The 22304-nt window shown below is 39.9% G+C and overlaps 1 protein-coding gene across 4 annotated transcripts in view; it reads right to left on the reverse strand.

Annotated features, from left to right (window-relative positions):
* The window catches only part of ERC2 (ELKS/RAB6-interacting/CAST family member 2), a 962898-nt gene that overhangs the window by 437170 nt on the left and 503424 nt on the right, over positions 1–22304 (reverse strand). For all 4 annotated transcript variants that reach the window (XM_036870128.1, XM_036870127.1, XM_036870130.1 and 1 more), the window contains one exon: positions 17375–17510. In XM_036870128.1, the coding sequence (XP_036726023.1) occupies positions 17375–17510 (136 nt within the window). The remainder of the gene's footprint in view (positions 1–17374; positions 17511–22304) is intronic.

Raw genomic sequence — 22304 nt, forward strand, 5'->3', positions numbered from 1 at the left:
TGAAAAAGCAAGCAATTAATACATGGGGCTGGCCAGCAAAAAATGCTCTTGTTAATTACTATGAAAAATAAAGAAAATAACGGTGCCTGATTACAAGCGCCAACCTTCAGGCTCGGAAAGGAGAAAACCTGCCCTCCATGCAAAGATAAAGCCAAGAAAAAGAGTCTTAGTCAGCTGTACATGGGTTTCGTTAGGTCAAGTTTTAATTGCAAACTTTAAGCAACAATAAAGATGGCAAACAAAATCCTTCAGATGTGAGAAGAAAGAATAATCATAGCTACACGCGCTTAGTCCAATGGGGGAGTATACAGAGTGTTTCTAAAATTTATTTTGTAACTAAAATTTATGTTTAGCTTGGTTTGTGGCTGCCTCTGCAGCCTGTATGTGCAGGGCATTATAAATACTCTTCAGGGGTCCTGCCTCCCTCCCACGCCCCACAGCATCAATCAAATTAACCAAGTAGCCGTCAAAGTCTTTTTGGAGGGCGCTCTGTGGCCCAAACCCACTGCAGGCAAACCTCTTGGCCACAGGAGCCATGCCATTTCCTCCTCAGTCTCCTGGCTCCTGTGGCCTCCAGCCTGGAGATGGTGTCCGGCCTCTCAATTTACGGGAACCCCTTCCCTGCCTCCTGTGCGTGGGTACGCAAGGCCATATTTAGCTCAGCCTACCCAGGGTTCACTTCACTGGACCAAGTGAAGCCAAACACCAAGTGAGCACAAGAAAGAAAGGGCTTTCTGTCTCAAGTATCTGTCTGTGTGAAGTCAGTGGCTTTTTAAAGGCTACCACTTTGGTGCCTACGCGTCAAATTCTTTGGGGGTTTAATTTAGAGGTGGAAAATACAGTCATCTAACGCCAGCAAGCAAAATTAAGGAGGCTATGATGTTTCAAGGCAAGAAAATAAAACAATCTGGGAATGGATATACATACGTGTGTCTATATCTTTATACATGCATATATACCATATGTGCACGTGTGCTAGAACAATGAGGGTATGGCTTGCTGCCAAGCATTAAGAAAAGTTTTAAAAATTTACGATGCTGGGAAAAAGTATACGAAAACATAAATCTTAGATTTTTCTCCTAATCAACGCTAAACTACCAGAACAGACATACAAATCTTTAAAACAGTATAACCCAAGGAACTGAGAGTTTGACAAAAAACCTAAAATTAACAAATGGTTTCCACCAATCATAGCAGAAAATGACACATTATTTGCTCAATGCTAACTACAATAATGATGATGACGGCAAAAGTAATGGTGTCTGCCATTCCTGAGCACATCCCATGCACAAAGAATTGCGGTAATGTCTTTACGTTGAGATGTCATTAATTCACACAAACCTGTGAGGTAGCTAGTCTTCTTATCCCCATTTTAAAGATGATAACACTGAGGCAGAGCAAGATTAAAAAACCTCAACATCACACAGCTGTAGAGTGTCAGAAGAGGGAATGGATTCCAGGCCTATGCATCCCCAGATTAAAGAATGAAAAGTGACAACCAATGGTATGCAGCCTCCCCATGGGAAAGGAACAAAACCCAGATCTAGATAAAGAAAGAAAATTGGGAAGAAATCAGGGAATTTTCTGGATAATTGAGGCCTCCAAGGAGTCAATGTCGTCCTCAGTGTCAACATAATTTTGGCAACAAAGTTTTTGTGTGGTTGTAAATGAGTTTGAATCTTTCATAGTACAGAAGCAATCATTTGAAAAGTTGGAAACCCAATCAGTGTATTACTTATATGTTGCCTAAAAGCCAGCTTGCATCATTTCAAAACAGAATAATGTGGTCTGAAAGAAACAAGGTTACAAAATATGCCCTAATGTTCCCATTTCTATGCACATCATCCCTAGTCCAAGTAGTTGCCTTGGAGGCTGTTAGTTATTCCAGAGAGGCAGGCTTTATTCTCCAAGACATTTTGGGAAACCTGCCTTTGGAACCATCCCCAGAGTCTGGCACATTTTTGTGACAAAGTGTCATACCAGCAGCATAACTTTATAAAGTCTTTTAGAACCAAATCTGGGGAACCAGGCTACTGATCAAAAGAGGAAACTCTGGTTTTAGAAAAGAATGAGTTGTGATTACAAAAGAGTAAGGTCTCTTGTGTGGCTCCTAAGGTGGCCAGAGGAGTTCCAGAAAGCTCTTGAGTAACAGCCGCCATGCTGAGAAATGTACACAAGTTCCACTGGGTGATGGCTGAGCAGGGAAACATTCATGTGAAAATGAGAGTGTCAAAAACTAGACTGTTTAAGATGGTGGTAGTGATGTAGTTACCGTGCTTACACAGGCTCGGCGCTCCCTGCACAGTGCCCAGCACACAGCAGGTGCCCACTGCACGGTTGTAAATGACTCAGTGACTCTACCCATCGGTCAATTAAACAAAGAACAAACTCTTTGCTAATGAGAAAATTCTTTGCTCATACAACGGTTAATGGGTCAAAAACCTAAACACTCACAAAAGTATGGCTTTGTTGGAGAACTAAAATACGAAGAAAAACCTGCTGTAAGGATCTGCCGCTCATTTTTCCACCTTTCTCCAGATGTTTCCAGTCTACAGACTCTGTTTCCCAAACCTGTGCATACAGGGTGCCTGCCACACAGGCAGTCGCTCTGAGAGCAGGGTGGGAATTATGTTACCACTGGACCCCCCTCATTAAGCTGCTCCTCCCTGCGCTGACAGCCACTCCAAGCAGCTTCCAATGAAAATGATGCCCCCTGCAGCTTATATGAGAAAGGAAAAATAACCAGGACAGATCTCTAAAGACGCACATGTTCAAATGCCAACAAGAATGCTTCTTGCAGGAAAATCCTATTCCGACAAACTTCAGGACAAAATCTAAATGGTGCAGCCTCTATTTATGGTTAGCCTATCTGATTATTCAGCCGTTCATTCATCCCACGTTTATTAATAATTAATACATTATGATGATCTTACTACTTAATGGCACTGAAACGACCCAGTTGAATAAGACACAGGTCCTCACTTCCGAAGAGGTCACCACTGCATTTCACTCAGAACACCCGCCCCCTGCTCTCCCCCAAGCCCCCAGCACCCGCTGCTGACCAGCATTAGCACTCTTCTCTTTCCTCCTGGACGCAACTCCCCAGTCCTTCTCTACTCGGTGCCAGGCAGCCACTCACAATCCACAGAAATGCCATGGGACCTTTTCATCCATTCTGCTTACTTACAATAATTCACTTATTCAGTTAGTCAAAAATGCTTACTGAATGCCTACCATGGGTCAACACTGTTCTGGAAACATAAGAGAATCCTACATTCTAGTGAGGGAGATGGACAAAGTCCCATGTGGTCACAGGAAAGACAGCTAGGAAACAAGTTCACAAATAACTGTACATTATTATATTTAGGCTGTGATATGCATGATGAAGAAACATAAAGTAAGGTTGGGACATAAAGAATGACAAGAACAATGAATTAGAAAGAGCATTCAGAGAAAGGCTCTCTGGGGAGATAACATTTGAGCAGAGACCTGTAAGTAGTAAAGAAGTAAGTCACACACATACCTGAAGAAAGAATGTGCTAGTCAAGGGAACAGCAGGTTCTAAGACCTGAGGGCGGGGCAGGCTGGAGACTGGTGTGCTAGAGTAGTCAGAGAGGGAGCCAGTGGGAGGAGAGCGGTTCCCAGAGAAAGCCAGGGCCAATGGCACAGGGCACTGCAGGCTCTGGTAAGGCCTCCAGGGAGCCCTCAGAAGTGTAAGTGCTGAACAACAACGTGACATCATCCACATCCTCATCAGCATCATCACGGCACCAGCAAACACTTACTCTGTGCTGTGTGCTGTTTTCTAAATGACCACAGTACTAGGAGGTGGGTACTGTCATCACCTGAGATCCAGAAACTTAACCTGCCGTACATCACACAGCTAGCAAATGGCAACACTGGGAGTCAACCCAGAAGTCCATGACCTTAACCAGTGTGGTGACAACACACCTTAAAAAAAGCAATCTGCATGATAAAGAGATAAAAGGGTCAAACCACTCAGAGGTGAAGGCAACTAGACTGGGAAGACTGTACCAGCTAATGGAAAAGTCCCTCCAGGGATGTCACTGACTCTCAGAGGATGCTTGTGGAGAGTGAGTGAGTATGCCATTAAATACAAGAGTGGCAAAAAGTAATAAATGATTTTGGATGTAACTAAATTAACAAAAAAAACATCATAAATAGACATCTTGACGATTTTATCTATACCCCTGTTAAGTTTATATATTCAAACTTGAAAATTTTTTGTGAAACTTCTCTTTGAGAAATAGTCGGTGGCTTTGTAATCAGGGTGGCTATATTTGGGTATATATGATAATATTTCCAGATTCATAAATGTTGGAAGTACTCATCAGAAACAGGGAAGGGGCCCAGCCCTCATCCTGGGGACATTTGCAGGAAACCCCAACAAAGCTGCAGGAGCTGCCTTAGGTCAACAAATTCAGGCTGCTTTTGCTTAGAATGTTCATCTGCTGTACTTGTACTGTTGCCTAGTCTAAACTACAAAAAAAATCTCTTGGGGTTGTATTCCCCCATCTCCTAGTACATCTTACATTATGATTATGTCGTCATGGTTATATCTGTCCATTACACAGGGTGAGGAAGAAGCAAGAACCTAGTCTCAGAAACCCAAGAGGTTAGTAAAGAGCCTGACACAAATGGCTGTGGAATGAATGAAACTTTCATTTCATCAGCATTTAAAATATAGAGAAATGACCTTATTTTTATATAGTTAAAAAGCTTTAAGAATTAAAAATATTATAGAATCTGTTAAAACTGAAAAGAGGGTTCTCCCTTCTCTTGTAATATATCACCCAGACACCACAGTCACTAAAGATGCAATTTTAACTACAACCCTGGTCTCAAACATTGGACGGTGGTGATTCCTGTGAAGTGAAACTTTAATCAGGTGAACGAAGCCACAGTCTCGTATGGCCTTAATTCCCCATTTAGGTTACGGGGGTAAATAATTTTGTAAGATGAGTAAAAGGGTAAAGCCATCATTAAGCCAGGTTAAGAGAGGTGCAGTTCATTCAGAGATTATAGGCCCATTTACGATCAGACTCAGGCATCCAGGAGACATACATTCAATGTTATATTGTTTAACTGTTAACATTTTAAATTTGCAGTTTTCTAATTTCTCATAAGGATCCTTTCACAGCCAAAAATGTACAACCAAAATAGAAACAAGCCTGCTACTAATGACACAGCGACGCTCTGTGCTTCATTTTCAACCCGTATAATTGATTTTGACAGCATGACAGGAACCTAAAGCACTATATTGCACACCGCCAATGAACTGCTTTAGTAGGAAGAGGGCAAAACTGCATCCAAGTGAGAATTCACAATGGATACTTTAAAAATTCAATTTTATATTTTAAGGCTGGAATAATTTCCACCTCTTCCTCCAAAATATTCTTTATCACATTTGGATTTGGGGCATAGCATAATGTGAGCTTATAATCAGAAGTCAATGCAGATCCCAGAGTCACAGGGTGAGAGAAGGAAATACTATTATGCCTGTCATAAACATTTTTCAAGTTTGCTTCATGTCAACATTTTTAATGAGGTGCAATTTTTTTTAAACTATATCAGAAGTAGAACTTTCTTGGCCAATCATTCTAACAGAACTATTTTTTAATCAAGTAGCAGGTGTAAAGCCATTTTAAGATGCCCAGGTGAATTTTTATTCAGCAAAGATAATATAATGCTTAATAAAGCATCATTATAGAGTGTGTTCAACCTCAACCTGTAATCAAAGAGCTGACTGCAAAATTCAGCTATCAGCATTGTAAACTGCCTAGATCAGCATTTGCCCGTTTCATAAAATACTAATTCTTTGCAATGTTAATAGATGTTCAGGGGCGGGGTGGGGGGGTACTTCTTTTGTCAAATGATTTGGAGAAATTTTAAAGAACATTAAACAGTTTTCTTGATCACAGCACTTCTCAGTGTCTTTAATATGCTAATATGCATGGTGACTCTCCAAGTGAAGGAGAGGGTACCTATTATTTTCCAAAGGCATTTGACAAACTGAACACTTTTTTCTAATAGTATCTCATAGAACTTCACTTTCACAAATGTGTTTGGGAAATGTAAACCTAGATAATATCAACCAGGTTTTTGTCAAATTATCCTCTTCCTATTTTCCCACAGCTCACTATGACCCACACAGTTGAGGGGCGAAAATAGCCTCTATTGACATAGTGGCTTATTAAAATAATAGTCTACTTCACAAATAATTACATTTAAAAGCCACATAGCTCCTGCCCTTGAGAAATAAGTCTGTAACCCAAGTAGGTCAATTCTGAGGAGTTCCTGCATTGTTTATCTTGTGTCCAGACTGTCACAGTGCTAATCTTTATCTTATACCAAAAAAAGTAACAATTGGTGGATGTATTATTATAACCAACTACTCTAAAGAAAGAAAACAATGTTTTAGTGCACCCTACAAAAGTCTTCAAAAAATGGCAGTCCTTGCAATTCAGATGGAAAACAGAATGAGTTCTTCGAATAAATTATATTTAAAACCATGTATTATACTACAGGGCTGGTACTGAAGGAGACGAATTTCCCCCATTTTCCTGGATTCCCAACTCGAAGACATCCCTACCACTGACATGAATGCTCTATTTGGGCAGCAGCATTGACAGTGGGACCATGAACTACCCTCTCAGGTGGCACTTTTAATTCATCACATGTATGCATCCTTCAGTTAGTCCCAGGACCCCAGGATTTCAGAGTTGAAAGGGCCCTTATCCCAATATAAGCCTCTTGTTTTGTAGACAAAAAAGCAGACTTGGAGAGAACAAAAATCCCTTGCTCAAAGTCACACAACTAATTATAGACTGAGCCTAGAATAGAATCCAGATCCTCAACTCCCTTGCTACTTTCATCTCTCACTCACTCAGACACTAGAAGCCCCACTGCAGAGCTGTGCTACATAAGGCCTTCTGGAGCTTCTGCTGTGGCTCACCAAGTCTCCAGCTACAGAAACATCCTCATTGTTACCTCTTTCAAACCTTCCATCCCGGAACAAGCAACAGCCCAGGAACACACTCTCTACTTACAGAAGCTGCTGCAAATAAGATGCCTGGGAAAGACACCTTTAGTCAGAAGAAAAGATCTTGAGATATTCAAGGGTAAAAAATTTTATCATACTGATTGTTAAATGCCCAGCAGGTAGCACAGCACCTGGCACACAAAAGTCCTCAAAAAACATCAGTGGGACTGCTTGCTGAACTGAGGCAACATGAAGGCAGAGCTTTAGAGGCTTTTAAGAAGCATTTAAGTCTATCCCATTAATTAAAAGAAGTTTAACCAGTACCCTATAAAATCCATGTGAAGCCTCCTTACCCAAGGTTATGTCATCTAACTTTTCTACCTGTTTTTGGAGTAGCCTGACCATTATTTTCACTGTTGCTATAGTTACTATAGTTGAGATCTGAGGAAAAATGCCAGCTCTTTCTCTTGTTTAACATCACCAAGTCTCAATCTTCTCACCTGTAAAAATGGCTTCAAAGATGGTAGCAACCTGATTTGTTTGTTGGGAAGTTTAAACAAGTCAATGTGTATACAGAGCAATTTGGCCAACTAGGATTGGTTTTTAACAGCTGCTTGTATTGAGAAAATTATGAAGCTGGGTGGGCAGGAGTCCTGAGATCAGATGTGTTTGTCTGTTGTGGGTGTCAAAGGGGAGAGTGCAACATACATACTGGATACTTGCTGTAGATGCAGTGGTGCGCTACCCAGATTCCTCTTCTGGACTAAGGCACTCGTTCCCCAGCTGCCAGGGACATGCCCTCCCTGAGAGCTGCCTTGCCCTCCCCAGGGGTTGTGTGCATCCATTGATTGTTGATGAGGGGTTACAAAGGCCCAGCACTCTCATCTCAACTGGGCTCAACTCCGTCCAAAAGGCCACCCCAACTCCAGAGGAACTGATAGGAACTGCTGAGGCCTTTGCTGCAACTACATTACAGTTCAATTTCTTCCCGTGCCCAATCCTGCTTCCCTCCCTTCCTGAGAGCACTCCCAACCAATCCCCTGTGTATTAATCTCAGATTCTAAATTTCCCAAGGAACTCAACCAAAGACATTACCCTTGGCCTAGTTCATTGCTCAATAAAAAGTAGCAGCTATCGTTGTTACTGTTGAATTCTCTAAGCAATCCACACTTGTTTTCCATGATAAGAGACTTCCTGAGTCTCTTTATGGGTGACCAGACTCTGTGAATGAGAAAAAGTGGCAAAGATAGAAAAACTTAAACCAATTTTTATTTATCATCTAAAGTATCCTAAGCTTCATAGACAGTTCTCATAGCAATTTTCTTCGCTGCCAATTTGCCACTTCTTTATTTACTCTATTTTAAAAACATAAGAGAGAACAGGAGAAGACAGAATATCTTGTTTATAAAATATGTATAAAGCTTAGTTTATTGTGAGGGGTAATTTTATGTTGTCTTAGACAGTCAATCTAAAATCCAGCACTGAGGGAGCACAGGCCTGATCTTTGGACCTTTGGATTAATGGTTCAAATCCTACTAAAGGCAGATGTATCTTATGGAACCAGAGGTCTGCACAAACAGCACTGGACAAGAATGCAGAAGGCCTGGGATCTGGTCTCCCCTTGGCCAATAACTCCTTCTGGGATCTTGGGCAGGTCGTTTGCCTTTGCTGGGCCCTACTTTCCTCATCAGCAAAACAAGGGGCTTGTATTAAACAAAGTCTATGGTCCTTTCTAGTAAGAAAAACGTATGATTGCTTAACCTTGCAGGGTTTTTTCAGGCAACATAAATAAGAAGTGAGGGAGAGTGTAATAGCAGAGAAGAAATTAAAAATGTCATAAATCCAGATTACCAACTTCCCAAACACATACTACAGGAGAGACTATTAAGTGAATAGGAACAAGATTTTAGAGTTGTATTTCCTTTTTGCAAGATTTCCATCTAAATCATTGCCCATGTCATTGACTGTCATTTCCATAATCTGGAGTGTTTGAATATACAGCTTAGCAATGCTTTGGACAAGCCATAAGTCAAAGTTAACATTTTAAAAAAATTAACCATGCCCAGGTCTCCACCTTGGCCAGCGATGGTCTGAAATACCAACATCTATTAGAAAGAGGTTATTGATGTCAGGGTGACATGCACTGCGATCTGCAGGTGCCCCCATGACTAACCTCTGGTAGCCATATCTCAGGGTAAACCTGCCATAATTACCCTGGCCAGGAAGAGCTGGTTTAACTGGACTGGCTTTTTTGATGCATGCTGAACACGACTGCCCCTAGGGATTACCGAATCCCAGAATCCCACGTGTGTGAGTTATTATGTAAATTCTACCTTTGAAAAAATAATAAGGTGTGCTATCAGAACTTTTTGCTTCTTTCAGTCCCCTTGCTTTCAAAGTGTAGGTTCTTCAGTAATGCCTTCATTGTGTCTACCTTGAAAATTATACTGCACATGGTATGGATTCAAGCAGAATAGAAGAAAAACATACTCCCAAGTACACACCTTAAAAGTCTCATTTCTCAGTGGCTTTTAAAGCATGATTTCTGGTTCACAAACTTTCACCTGGGAAAGGAATATCACCCCATGAAGGCACTCTGAGAAGCACACAGGGCTCTAGCTGAGCTGCATTATTGTTATTATTGGCTAACTTGATCATCAGCAGTGATTTTAATAAACATATAAAAATGATGTCTCCAGTTTACAGCCCAAACCTCACCTCAAAATAAACCCAGAGGTCAAAGTTATACAGAGGAAAAGCAGGCTCTACAAAGCAAGCCCCCCTCTCCCGAGAGCTGAAGCACACCCTTCCTTTGGCACATCTACGTCTGCTTCTAATTCTCACTGGAGATCATAGTAGGATGCAGGTTGCCTTCCCCTTATCAATTTGTATTTCTGGGACCAAAAGCACAAAAATGGGATAATATTTAAAAAAAAAAAAAAGTCTCATCCTCCTAAGGAACCTCCACCTAAATGAGTAAGATTATAAGATCATTCTAGCAAGATTTCTTTTTCCAGCCCCCATCCCCTCAAGCTTTGTTATTGCAGAGCATTCAAGACTCTACTCCCATTATAACAGTGATTTCATCTGACAAATATGTTACATTTCATTCTGCAGGATCTTCTGTCTTTGACAAACATCCACTTTGCTGAGGACTGCCAAAGAGGCACAAATGGAGCGAAACATGAAAACCCTGCAGCAAAGAATAATGAACTCCACTCTGTCTCCAGGGGGTAATTTAGTAGGTAGATTAGGCAACACTTGATTAAGGGTAAACCTCTCTTTTCCACAGAAATATATTGTGTTTGTACAGAGGGGCTATATGAAGTGGAGGATTAGGTCACAAATCCTCAGGAAAAAGCAGAAGACGTTTCTCAGAAGAAATATGCAAGTTACTGCACGTTTGGAAAAACAAGTAATACTTTATTGGGAGGAAAGAAGAAAAACTCCACATACAACAGTCTTATTTACATGATTTCACTTGGCTTCTTGGAACATTTGTAACAAATGGTTAGCTCCCAAATACACTGCACAGGATGCCTTGTCACCCCTGACAGTCTATGAGTTACTACAAAGAGTAACTGACTTCAACTCAAGGCTACTAGAAACTGATTGTCAAATAAGATTTTCTGAGAATGCCTACAGGGACCTGCTACAACAAAAGTCATTTTTTGGCTCGTGGGGGATTATAGTGTGAAAGAAAAACAAATGTCAAAATAAATCCCCAAGAAAAGAAAGCACTTCTGTACTAACCCGCAGTCACCCTCGCCAATGTTCTGTGTCCTCCCGCAGACCTGCAAATACTTGAGTATTTCTCATCGTCTGAAACCATGAACAGAGTTTGGAAATGTTGGATGAAGCTCAGTCCACATGTCAACAACATGATGGAATTTATCCATAATTTAATGGAACTTCCCAATCTCTACCCATCAAGGTAGAAAATCACAAGACAAAAGAAATAAAACACCTCGGAGTATTAAAAAAAAAATCATATTAAGTTCTAATGAAAATTTGAACAAATGTGGATTTTTCTTTTAAACCTATGTTAGGATGACTTTTCTCATCTTTCCATATGTTGAACAAGACGGCTGAAATGGAGCCTTCCTAAATCACTCTACACCATGCCAACAGAACAGCCATGGAAAACTAGGAACTAAATAATCATATTTTGACAATGATGAATCTCTTAACTCTGCTGGTCAGGTTTCTTCCAATGGCAGTACTTAGAAGTGTACCATAACACATGAACATAGATCACAGTTACAGTAACAATTTTAAGCTTAGGGAATTGAACTTAACTCAGTGACTTAGAGAGATGAACGTATAGATATGAGGCTTAAAAACTGCTGCTTAAAACATACGTGTCCCTCTGTGAAGAAAAAACTTAGCAAAGCTTGGGAACTTCATAAAGAACTATATGTTTTGCTGAAATCTATGCATTTTTGAGGTTTATGTTGTTTGTTACACTTCCTCTGTTAGCGGATTCCAACTCTAATTGGAGGAGCAAAGTAAAGGAAGTCCCGCTGGAAAAAAGATACGGATGCACAGAGTTGCACAAATTGAAAAATAAAATTGTCTTTCTAGGTTTTTTTATTTTTTAGAACTTTACTAAAAGGACAAGAACAAATGGGAACATTCATTTGCTTTTTAAACTGATCACACTTGGGTTTAACCACTGGCAGAGAAGAAACTTTACAGTTCCCTGGGAACCTATAATTTGGAAACGGAAGCATACAAGAACAGACTTTAGTTTTCAAGTAATAAATTGAAGAGAATTCTGCAGACATACAACAGAAAAGAAGCATAAAATATTGGCGCATGTATTTCTTAGAATGTTAGTTCATTAACTCGATAAGCTGCACAGGGAAAAATGCAGCCAAAATCTACAAAGATGTCCACTGGGACTTCAAATTGGCATATTTACTCTGCAAGAAATAGCTAGAGTCTGGGGGGTGGGGAATGCACCCCATTCTGGTAATGACGATTTAGGGTGAATCTTCGGCAAAACACCTTGTTGAAAAATGTTCATGTGGGCTCTAGTGGGACACACAGAAGCCCAAAGCCCCAAGGCCAGACATAAATATTATGCTCTATAATCTGTGTCCTGGGGAACAGTTCTAAAGAATTATACAAGAAAATCATGATCTTTCACATCTTACTTTCACACACAATTCAACATAAACTTGAAAAATGTTTTAATTTTTCCTCCTTATTGCCCAAAATGTTTTTTTAATGCTTTACTGGAAACTTTCATTTACTAGTGTGTGCTCTATATCTGTATTACTCATCAGTATAAAATAATTGCAAAGTATTTGTTGGGTGATACTCCCAATGGTCACTGTCTTCTATGTTTAAAAGCTCATTATCAGTCTCTCTGGGAGAAAGCTCTAATAACTGAACGCCACACAGATCAGGTACTATGCTAGTCTCTTTCATAAACCTCATCTTATTTAACCCACCCATGGATGTAGAGAGTGTAATACCCACTTACAGATGAAAAAAGTGAGGGTCAGAGAGATTCTCTGCCTTACTCAAGGTCCTGAGCTAAAAATAATAAGGGCCACTATTGGAACACTGGACAGTTCAGCTCCATGGGTCTTTATTTTTCCCTTCCTGCTCTCTTTGCCAATTCTCAAAAAAATTTTTTTTAGAACTTAAATTAAGAACACTCTCTATTCCTATAGATTGTGGGTATTCCTCTGGGGAACAATAACTCAAGCTATTCAAGGTATTTTCTGACAAAAAAAAAAAACTCACACAAACACGCTGAACTGCCATCCGTCTTCGATGGGTCAAGCTGATCTAGCTAGGGTGCACTCTTAGTCTCTTTATTTACACCACATGAAACCAGTGGGATCAGAGCATGAGGTTGTGCAACAGAGGCTGCAAACCAATGGTCAATTCACCAGCACATGTGCTTCACTGGACCCATAGAGTGCTTTAAAAAATTGAACCAATTTTCTAAAATCCATGGATTTCACATAAAAATTCACATTTTATGACAAACAGAAGGTCCACCTTTGTGGCAACATCCAGCCAAAGCTTAGTGGTCCCAACTCCTTTCGATGAGGCATGGGCTCTTGAGTTCCCTGCAGTCTCCATCACTCTCAATTACATCCATAAACTAAGGCCACTGCAGCTGTAATTCTTCATTATGTTTATGTTACTGTTTTTCCTATAATAGAGAAATGTTTCTCCAAACCTTATCTCTTTTAACAGATTGAGTGACTGGTCTCAATTCTTCACCCTTCCTTGTATCTACTTCTTTACAATGTTCTCTTCATGGACAGAGTGTACTTCCCCAATCCTTGACTATTAGCTTATATATGTGCCTTGAAGTCGGGTGAAAAATCATAATGTTAAAGACTAGGCCTTATGAGGTCTAGCATGTTTTTGTTTACTGTCTTGTGCCTCTGCTACTGTCATCAGAAGAGTTTCCCTTGGGTTGCTGATGCCCCTCCAGCCTGAGTCTCGGACTAAACACACGTGGAACAGAGCTGCCCTGGCCACCCACAGACCTGAGTGAGAAGCAGACATGCCCACCCTAGCCCACCCTGGAGCAACTGAGCTACTCTGTTCACCTAAAAATCTGTGAGAATAACTACTGATGCTTTAAAGTCAATGAGTTTGGGGGTGATTTGCTACACAGCATTATTATGGCAATTGCTAACTGATACATCTCTACCAAAAAAAAAAAAAAAATACAAGCTGAAAGAACCAGACGTCATAAATTTTCTTAGATGCAAATCTGTTTCTTACTTATATGAACAGCCTGGACCCTGAAGGCATTTGAGTTTGCAATTCCTGACATAAAAATATAAACTTAGGAACTAAAGAAGGGTGAGTTTGTGAAATGTTTCTTAGCATTACTATATTTCTAGGTTTGACTGAAATGGCCCACTTTTTGCCTACATCCTGGTTTGGACAATAAATAACATGGTCACTCTATCTACATTCAAATTTGTCTCCAATTTTCATACCAACTGGATGAATCTCTTTGATCTCTCTTTGGAGCCTAAGTGAACAGCTATTATTATTGCAGGTAGTACTTTACCTGAGATTTTTCTGGATGTAATACCTCTTTGGTTGGTTGAAATCATGAAGTCAGGGTGTCCAACCATTACAAAATGCTGGTGTAGAATCAATCACATTTAGTAAGTGCCAATCCCACATCTACCAACCAGTCAACCAACCAACCAACTAAACCAGATCCCAGTTGACTGATACTTAAAGGGATTAATAGGCTAACTTATAAACAGGAAGTACTTAAAACAACAGCAATACTAAAAAATCAAGTGCCCCCAGAAAGGAAAGTTCTGTCTTCAGAAGGCAGTAATTACTGCATCTGAGTACATCTGCTTAACAATCCAGGAAAGTGGGAGTTTCACTCTCTATTAACCTTAACCAGAGACATTTTCATCAAAATTAATCGTGATTACTTTTTATTGCATTTCAAATGCTATCCTTTATTTGGGGTGGTCAGGAATGCAACTAAGCAATTCCAGACCATGCTATCTTTTATGAATATGCCTATGAGGTAGTTATCAAGGCCCCTTATGAAAATATTGCTATACAAAAGTTCATGGGCCAAAACAAGACATTAATTTCCATAACTAGATGTGTCCTTAGAAAAGAAAAAAATACTATATATAGAAAAAACAAAAACTTTGATGCTCAGTGCATATCAGAGTAGAACTATATAAATACCCATGCATGTAATAAACATTCTAAAAAATGTTTCTTTTATCTTTTCCTTGTTACTATAATAACAGTTCATCATTAACACTTATTTTGACCATAGCTTATGCCAAGTACAGTTCTAAATTCTTTATATGCATTAACTCTTTAATCCTCACAATAACTCTGGAGTAGATGCAATTATTATTCTCATTTTACAGATGAGGAAGTTGAGGCTTAGGGAAGTTAAGTAACCTGCTCAAGGACACTCAGCTAGTAAATTTTAAAGCTTGAATCCCAGGCATTCTAGCTCCAGAGTCAGCTAAGAAAGATAACAACAACACTTAACTTCACTGCCACCATGACCAACTGGTCTACTATGTTTTGTGCTCTGACTGTACCTTGCTCTCTGCAGCCTCTGTACTTTCTCTGATAGTTCTCCTGGCCGGTGAGCCTTCCCTACTGCTCTGTTCCTTCCATGTCAAACTTATTCACCTCCAATCCCATCTGTCCCATGAAGTCTCTCTGCCACTCCACAGTTTTCTTACCTTCCTCTCTTAATTCTCCAGAACTCTCACTATTTGAAGACAGTCAGATCTGGATTTGAGTCCTGACTTTGCCACTTATTAGCTAAATAATTTTGGGCAAGTTACTTAACCTCTAACGGCCTTCTTCTTCTCATGTAACAAATGGTAGTGAATATACCCCTTATTATGGTTATAGTGTATCTCTGTGATTTTACCTGCCTAGCACCTGTTCTGAACAGAACTCCTCTCTTTCTTGTGGGAGATCACCTGTCCTCAATCTCAGCCCAGCAGATTTGGGTTAACCCTTTCCCCCTAGGTTCCAGGTAATCATATAACTTGATCCTGGCCTGCCCAATTTATTTATTCTATCGGCCTTTGAATTTTTGCTAGAACTACTCAGAAAGAACCTTTCTCCTCCCCCTGTGGTGGCTGCACTTATAGAATGTAGGCTGGCTGCTGGTGGCCATAGTTGGCATCACTGTGGACAGCCTTCCTGAGACTCAAGGCAACAAAGAGCAAAGCATGCCTGTGAGTAGAATGAAGACAGATTCCTGATGCCACTGCTTGAATATCTGCATGTAGTCAGACCTGAATTCCTCTCCTGGCCTTTTCAGTTTATTGAGCCAACAGATTCCCCCCCACTTTTTTTTTTTCTTTTTTTTGCTTAGTTCAGGTTGTTGTGTTCTTGTCACTTGGAAATAAGACTCCCAACTAACCCAGTTGACATAAGAATTTAATAGGTGCTATAAAGTACAGAGCACAGTACACAGCATACTGAAAATTCAATAAATGGTATCCACTACTGTTATTGTTCCTCTACATTAGTTTCTTGAAGGCAGGAAGACCTGAAGTCAGATCTATGTCCACCCCTTACTAGGATGCCACTTCATAACTTTTCTGAGACTCTAGTATTACCTTATATAAAGTTGCCAACATTACTATTGAGGAATAAATAAGAATACATGTCTGACAAGGCAATAAAATTCTGCAAATTTTAGTTATTATTATCTCAGTTTGTAGGCTCTAATATAACATCTCATAAGATTCACGGGAGAATTAACACCCAAAACCCTGGGCGTCAAAAACATTGAGGAAGCCATGGATTCAAATAAACTACGAGCCCATCTTAAGACGATCCCAGGAGTGAAAAAAGGACCTGATGCTACTATCATGCTATCCAAATCAGGCATCGATGTAAAGGGGCTTCACTGACACCATTAAGGCACCTCCAGGACACAGAGAAAAAAGAAACTAATACTAAGTAACCACCTTGTGCCATGTTCTGTGCAAGACATTTCCTTAGATTTCCTACTCTGGAATAATTATTTATTTCTCTTTTGGTCAATTAAAAAAATGAATTATGAGTACATATTGAAATTATCTAACTTCTTCTATCTCCAAGGAGGAAACCTAATATATAACTAGAGAAAGACACTAATTAATAAGCAGAATTTAACATGAACTCTGGCCAACTCGAACTTGAACTGCTCTGTTTAAAGGCACACTGGAATAAATAAAGGGACTTCAAAGCAAATGCCCTGTTTTAGCTTGAATGTTTTATTGAACACATGGGGAGAGCTCTTTTGCCAAAAACAGGGATGGTTAATGAGGAAAAATTGGTGTTTTCCATCAGCCGGTTGGTTTCCGAGATAGGCCATCCATTCAGAGATAACTATATTCCACAGAAAAGACAGAATAATGATCACAGCCTTGGAGTTTTGAACAAAACAAAACCAGTTCTGTAAACTGTCTGAAGTCAGTTTAATGCATCCTCTTCCAAATACTTTCTGTGATAATACTCATACATTTCCCTTCTGACACCAAAACAAGTTCAATATAATTCTAAAAGGAAGACATTTCTGTTTGAAGCTTCTTGCCAAATCTATAACTGCAGCCCTTGCCTTTTAAGGTGAGGTACAGGAACCAAGACACTGTGTGTAGCATTAGTAGTCTCCACCGTAGCCGGCCTTCCTTGGGCACTATTTTGAAAATGATGCTTTGAACTCGGAAAGACCTATTGGGCTCCCTGGGAGTACCCTGTTAGTGCTAGACTCAGAGCAAAGGCAAGTCCACCACTTCCATGCATATTTTCCCACAGCAAGGAGTACATGTTGGAGGGAGTCAATCTCCAATTATTTAAGGGTTAAGAGGAGAAGGCTGGGCTCACCTGCAAATGCTGCGAGTTGTCAGCCATGCTATCCTCTCGCCTGCGGACTTCTTCCAGTAACTGGGCATTCTTCTTTTTTTCCAACTGTTGATTGTGCTTGAGGTTGGCCACCTTCTTATTCTGATCCTTCATATGCCTGAGAAAAGTCAGCACAGTTTGGTTAAATTCAACCACTGGAAGATAATGTGTTATCATAATAGAAGTACTAAGTATAGAATATTTTGCTATGGGTTCAGAAAAATTTAGGACCTCAGAACATTCCATTCATTCAACCACAAGTACGTCTTGAGCACTCACTCAATGCCAGGTGCCAGAATGGCAATGAGGCTGCAGTGGTGAATGAGAAAGGTAAAGTCTTCATCTTCCTCACGGAGCTTGGAGTCCAGTGGGGGAGACAGACAAGTACCAAGGAGACACAACTTAGGATTCCTAATGTTGAAGGAAATAAATAGGATGCTGTGAGAGATGATGACGTGCATTATGTGTGGACAGGCAGTGGGGTGTGGGAATGACTGCAGTCACTGCGGCCAGGGAAGCCTCCCTAAGGAGACGAGACTATGGGTGAGACTCGAAGGATCCAGCCAAGGAGACACTAGTGGAGGAGTTCCTCAGGTAGGGAGAACAGCAGGTGCAATTCCCAAGGCAGGAAAGAACACAGTTACTTCTACAAACTGGAAGGCTGCAGTGAGGTTAGTCCAGGCAAGGTGGGGGTGGGGTGGGGTGGGAGCGTGGGCAGGAAGGTGCGGGGTTGGGGGAGAAGTGAGGTAGGAAATGGGGCTGCAAATGTAGGTGGGACTCAGGGCACAGAGGCCCCTGTGGTCTGTGATGGGGCATTTACTTTCTTCTAAGTGGTTGCTTTTCTAATTACTATTATTCTTTTGGATCACATTCCTATTTCGAGGTCATAATCTATTACTTTGATTTTAAAATAATAATTATAAGGCTCCAATCAAATACACTGTCACCACTTAGCTCAAACAGAATAACACTTTGGCTAATCACCATGTTAAATAAAGCCCGGGTGCTTGGAATAAAAGATCTTAATGAATCTATAGGATGTCAAAGTGCAAAATCATAAAGTGATCAAGTGAGTAAAAGACTAAAGACAGAGGACAGGTTAAAAAAACGTGTGTGTGTTGGAGGGAGTTACAGACTTAATGTGGACTATTTCACCAGTAGTGTTTAGCAAAACATTCCACAGATTTAGGCAACCATGTCGACAGCAGCTGCTATAAATCTAATCCAACTCATGAGGAGGCAGGAGGGCAGTACAGAGAGCTCAGAAGCAGTGATTCCAAAAGAGGAGAGCCACAGAGCAGAATCACTTGGGGTCCTTGCTAATCCCTCTGTGCCCTCTCCCCAGCATTGCTGAGTCAGCGGCTGTTACTGAGCCCTGACTCCCGAAAGAAGCGTATTGAGAATCACTGCTCTTGCAAAGTTATGAATGAGATGAAAACTAGATGATAAACATCAAACATGTCCACAGGAAACCATTCATAACCAGGTGGAAGTCACGCTCAACGAGAAACCCTTATTTCTAGTCCTCATAAAATTATATACTCCCCTACTCCCTCCCACTCCAAGAAAATGAAGTTCAAGAGAATTGTTTATTCAGCCAAAAAATCTATTAGAAATCCTGCTAATAAAAATATTCAGAACACTTTGGCTCCTTATAAATATTTACAGAACCAACTGAAGCAGTGATTTTAATATTCCTGGTGGCACTTATTAAGGGGGTAAAAGGTGAGATCGAATAACCATCTTCTTAGTCATTATTTGGATTGGATAATCACTGCCTGATATTTCTCATTTTTACAGGATACAGTAATGCATACATATGAAACTATGAACTAAGTCTACTCACTAATCTACTTTTAGGAGATTGTCTTTTGGTTACTATAAAGATGTTAAGAATGACCTCTTGCTTCCTAACTGAATAAGAATATAGTAGTTCCAAAGCTCATGCTAACCCAGGGCAAGCACATTTTCTAGTTGCTAAGGAAATAAGATCAGTGCTCAGTAACAGAATGTGATGGAGAGGTCAGCAATATTAGTGAGGCTGTTTAATTAGAGAACATCTTTATAAAGAAATATTTTTTATTACTTTGAAATACACACTCACACAGAGCTAATTGCTAAATATTTCCCCTGCAAGTACCAGTGATAAATAAAATTGATTATTATTACAAACATCATTTGCACTGTTAAAAAACTCCCACATAGTTCTTGGAGCAGTTTGAACATATTAGACCTTACCTCCTGGGATACTGCGTGTTTTTTCAATCCAAAAAGAAAAAAACAAATTCAAAATCCATGCATCCCTGAAAGCTTTCCTGAATTAAGAATGAGCAGCTAAGAAAAACGAGAAGCTGAAGTTCAGACTCTGTGATGGAGGCTGATCATCAGCATTCTCCAACCATTCCTTCAAATACTGTCTTACTTGGGACACCAGTGATTAGAAAAGAAAAGCTGGGTTTTGAATGGCACTGCTTAGTATTTGGGCCAATTAGATCAGTGCAGAGAAAGGTGATAAGAATGACCATCTTGTCTCTGTACACGTGAACATCAAGAGATACATACACAGTGTTCAAACTCCTTTGCAGGACTGCTATGGTTTTCAAATGTATTTCTATCATTGGAAGTGATTCTTCTAGTAAAAGCCTACTTGAAAGTTAAAAAGGGAAGGAAAAATTGCTCTGCCAGAGGTAGGATAGAGGTAAGGAGTAGGGGGACCTAGGAACAGGTGATCTGCACCTCATCTACTAGACAATCTCTCTCAGGTGCCCCTCAGGGAAGCCATAAGTCTGCCTGAAGCACAGGTCAGAAACAGCAATTTACAGAGTAGGAGGAGAGACAGGGAGGCAGATAGAGAAGTCATGAAATTTAAAAATTTGAGATCCCTTGCAGAAGAGTAAATGCACCCACAGACGCTCACTAGAAGGAATGACCATAGTGATTTTTGCTACTACTAAATTTGACATTTCCAAGAATAGAATCTGTAAGTGACTTAACAGTCCTCTTACCACCAGCAAGAGTAAATTCACACTGCATAAATAGTGCTAAACTCAGTACACATCTCAATTGTCTCTAATTTAAGAAGGCAGAGCTCCTGGGGGTACAGACTGCAAAGCCCTCTGGCAATACTGCCTCAGGGGAAGGTGTCATTGACACCCACTTCCCAAACTCTCACCCCCTAGGCAACTCAGGCATTCCAAGGTTATGCCAGAGACTGACCTACTCCATGTTTGGAAAAAGAAGGTTTTTTTGGAGTGAACTTTTTCTGAAAGGAAACACCATTAAAAATATATCCAAGACACAGTTTTTCTTTTAAAAAGCAGTTACGGGATCGGGGGGTGGATAGAGGTTAGTTGGAGAGCACAGTGATAGGGTCAGTTTTCAATGTTTGCCTTAAATTGACCAGTTTCATAAAGCAAGTCATGTCACTTTTCAAAATTCAGCCATCATTAACGAATTTGGACTAAATTTAAAAATTCCAACAGGTATCAAGATCAACAATGGCTACCAAATTAAGAATGAATGCCTGATGTTTCTCCAAAGAAGACATACAGATGGCTAACAGGCACATGAGAAGATGCTCAACATCACTAATTATTAGAGAAATGCAAATCAAAACTACAATGAGGTACCATCTCACACCAGTCAGAATGGTCATCATTAAAAAGTCTACAAATAACAAATGCTGGAGAGGGTGTGGAGAAAAGGGAACCCTCCTACACTGATGGTGGGAATGCAAATTGGTGCAGCCACTATGGACAACAATACGGAGGTTCCTCAAAAAACTAAAAATAGAGTTGCCATATGACCCTACAATCCCACTCCTGGGCATATATCTGGAGAAAACTATAATTCCAAAAGATACATGCACCCCAATGTTCACTACAGCACTATTTACAATAGCCAAGATATGGAAGCCACCAAAATGTCCACTGACAGATGAATGGATAAAGAAGATGTGTGTGTGTGTGTGTGTGTGTGTGTGTGTGTGTGTGTGTGTGTGTAATGGAATACTACTCAGCCATAAACAGGAATGAAATTATGCCATTTGTAGCAACATGGGTGGACCTAGAGATTATCATACTAAGTGAAGTCAGAAAGAGAAAGACAAATACCATATGATATCACTTAGAAGTGGAATCTAAAATATGACACAAATGAACTTATCTATGAAATAGAAACAGACTCATAAACATAGAGGACAGACTTGTGGTTGCCAAGGGGGAGGGAGGGTGGAGAGGAATAGATTTGGAGTTTGGGATTAGCAGATGCAAACTATTATATAGAGAATGGATAAACAACAAGGCCCTTCTGTATAGCACAGGGAACAATATTCAGTATCCTGTAATGAAGTCTAATGGAAAAGAATACAAAAAAAGAATGTATATATATGTATAACTGAGGAACTCTGATATATGGCAGAAATTAACATAACATTGTACATTATACCTCAAATAAAATAAATTTTAAAAAAGGAATAAATGAGCAGAATTTTGCTATTTTCACTAAAATAGTCCATCAAATTAAAATTAGAAAGTATTCTCTAACTTGCTGTTGAGAGAGCATCAGGCCCTCTAAAATATTTATTTGAATGAATGAATGCTTGCACCTATGTCACTGTCATCTCTCTGTTAATATCTAATAGATACTATAATATTGTTTGAACTTAGAAACCATATCAAATACTTTCAAAAATCCTACACCTTCTCTGAAACTCAGAATAAATACTACTTTCACCAGGTTTGAGATCTCTTTCATTTAATTAAACCTTTATGATTTTTAGTTCTCCTGCCTTTAATACCATACTTTCTCCCACTTACCATACTGTGTTTGAGGGCTTAGTACCTCTCTTCTTTCTTTTTCTTTCTTCCCAAAGGAAAGAGAACTGTTCTCTAGAATTACATAGCCTGGAGCA

This window comes from Balaenoptera musculus, chromosome 11, assembly GCF_009873245.2.
Source record: "Balaenoptera musculus isolate JJ_BM4_2016_0621 chromosome 11, mBalMus1.pri.v3, whole genome shotgun sequence".
NCBI classification, from domain to species: domain Eukaryota; kingdom Metazoa; phylum Chordata; class Mammalia; order Artiodactyla; family Balaenopteridae; genus Balaenoptera; species Balaenoptera musculus.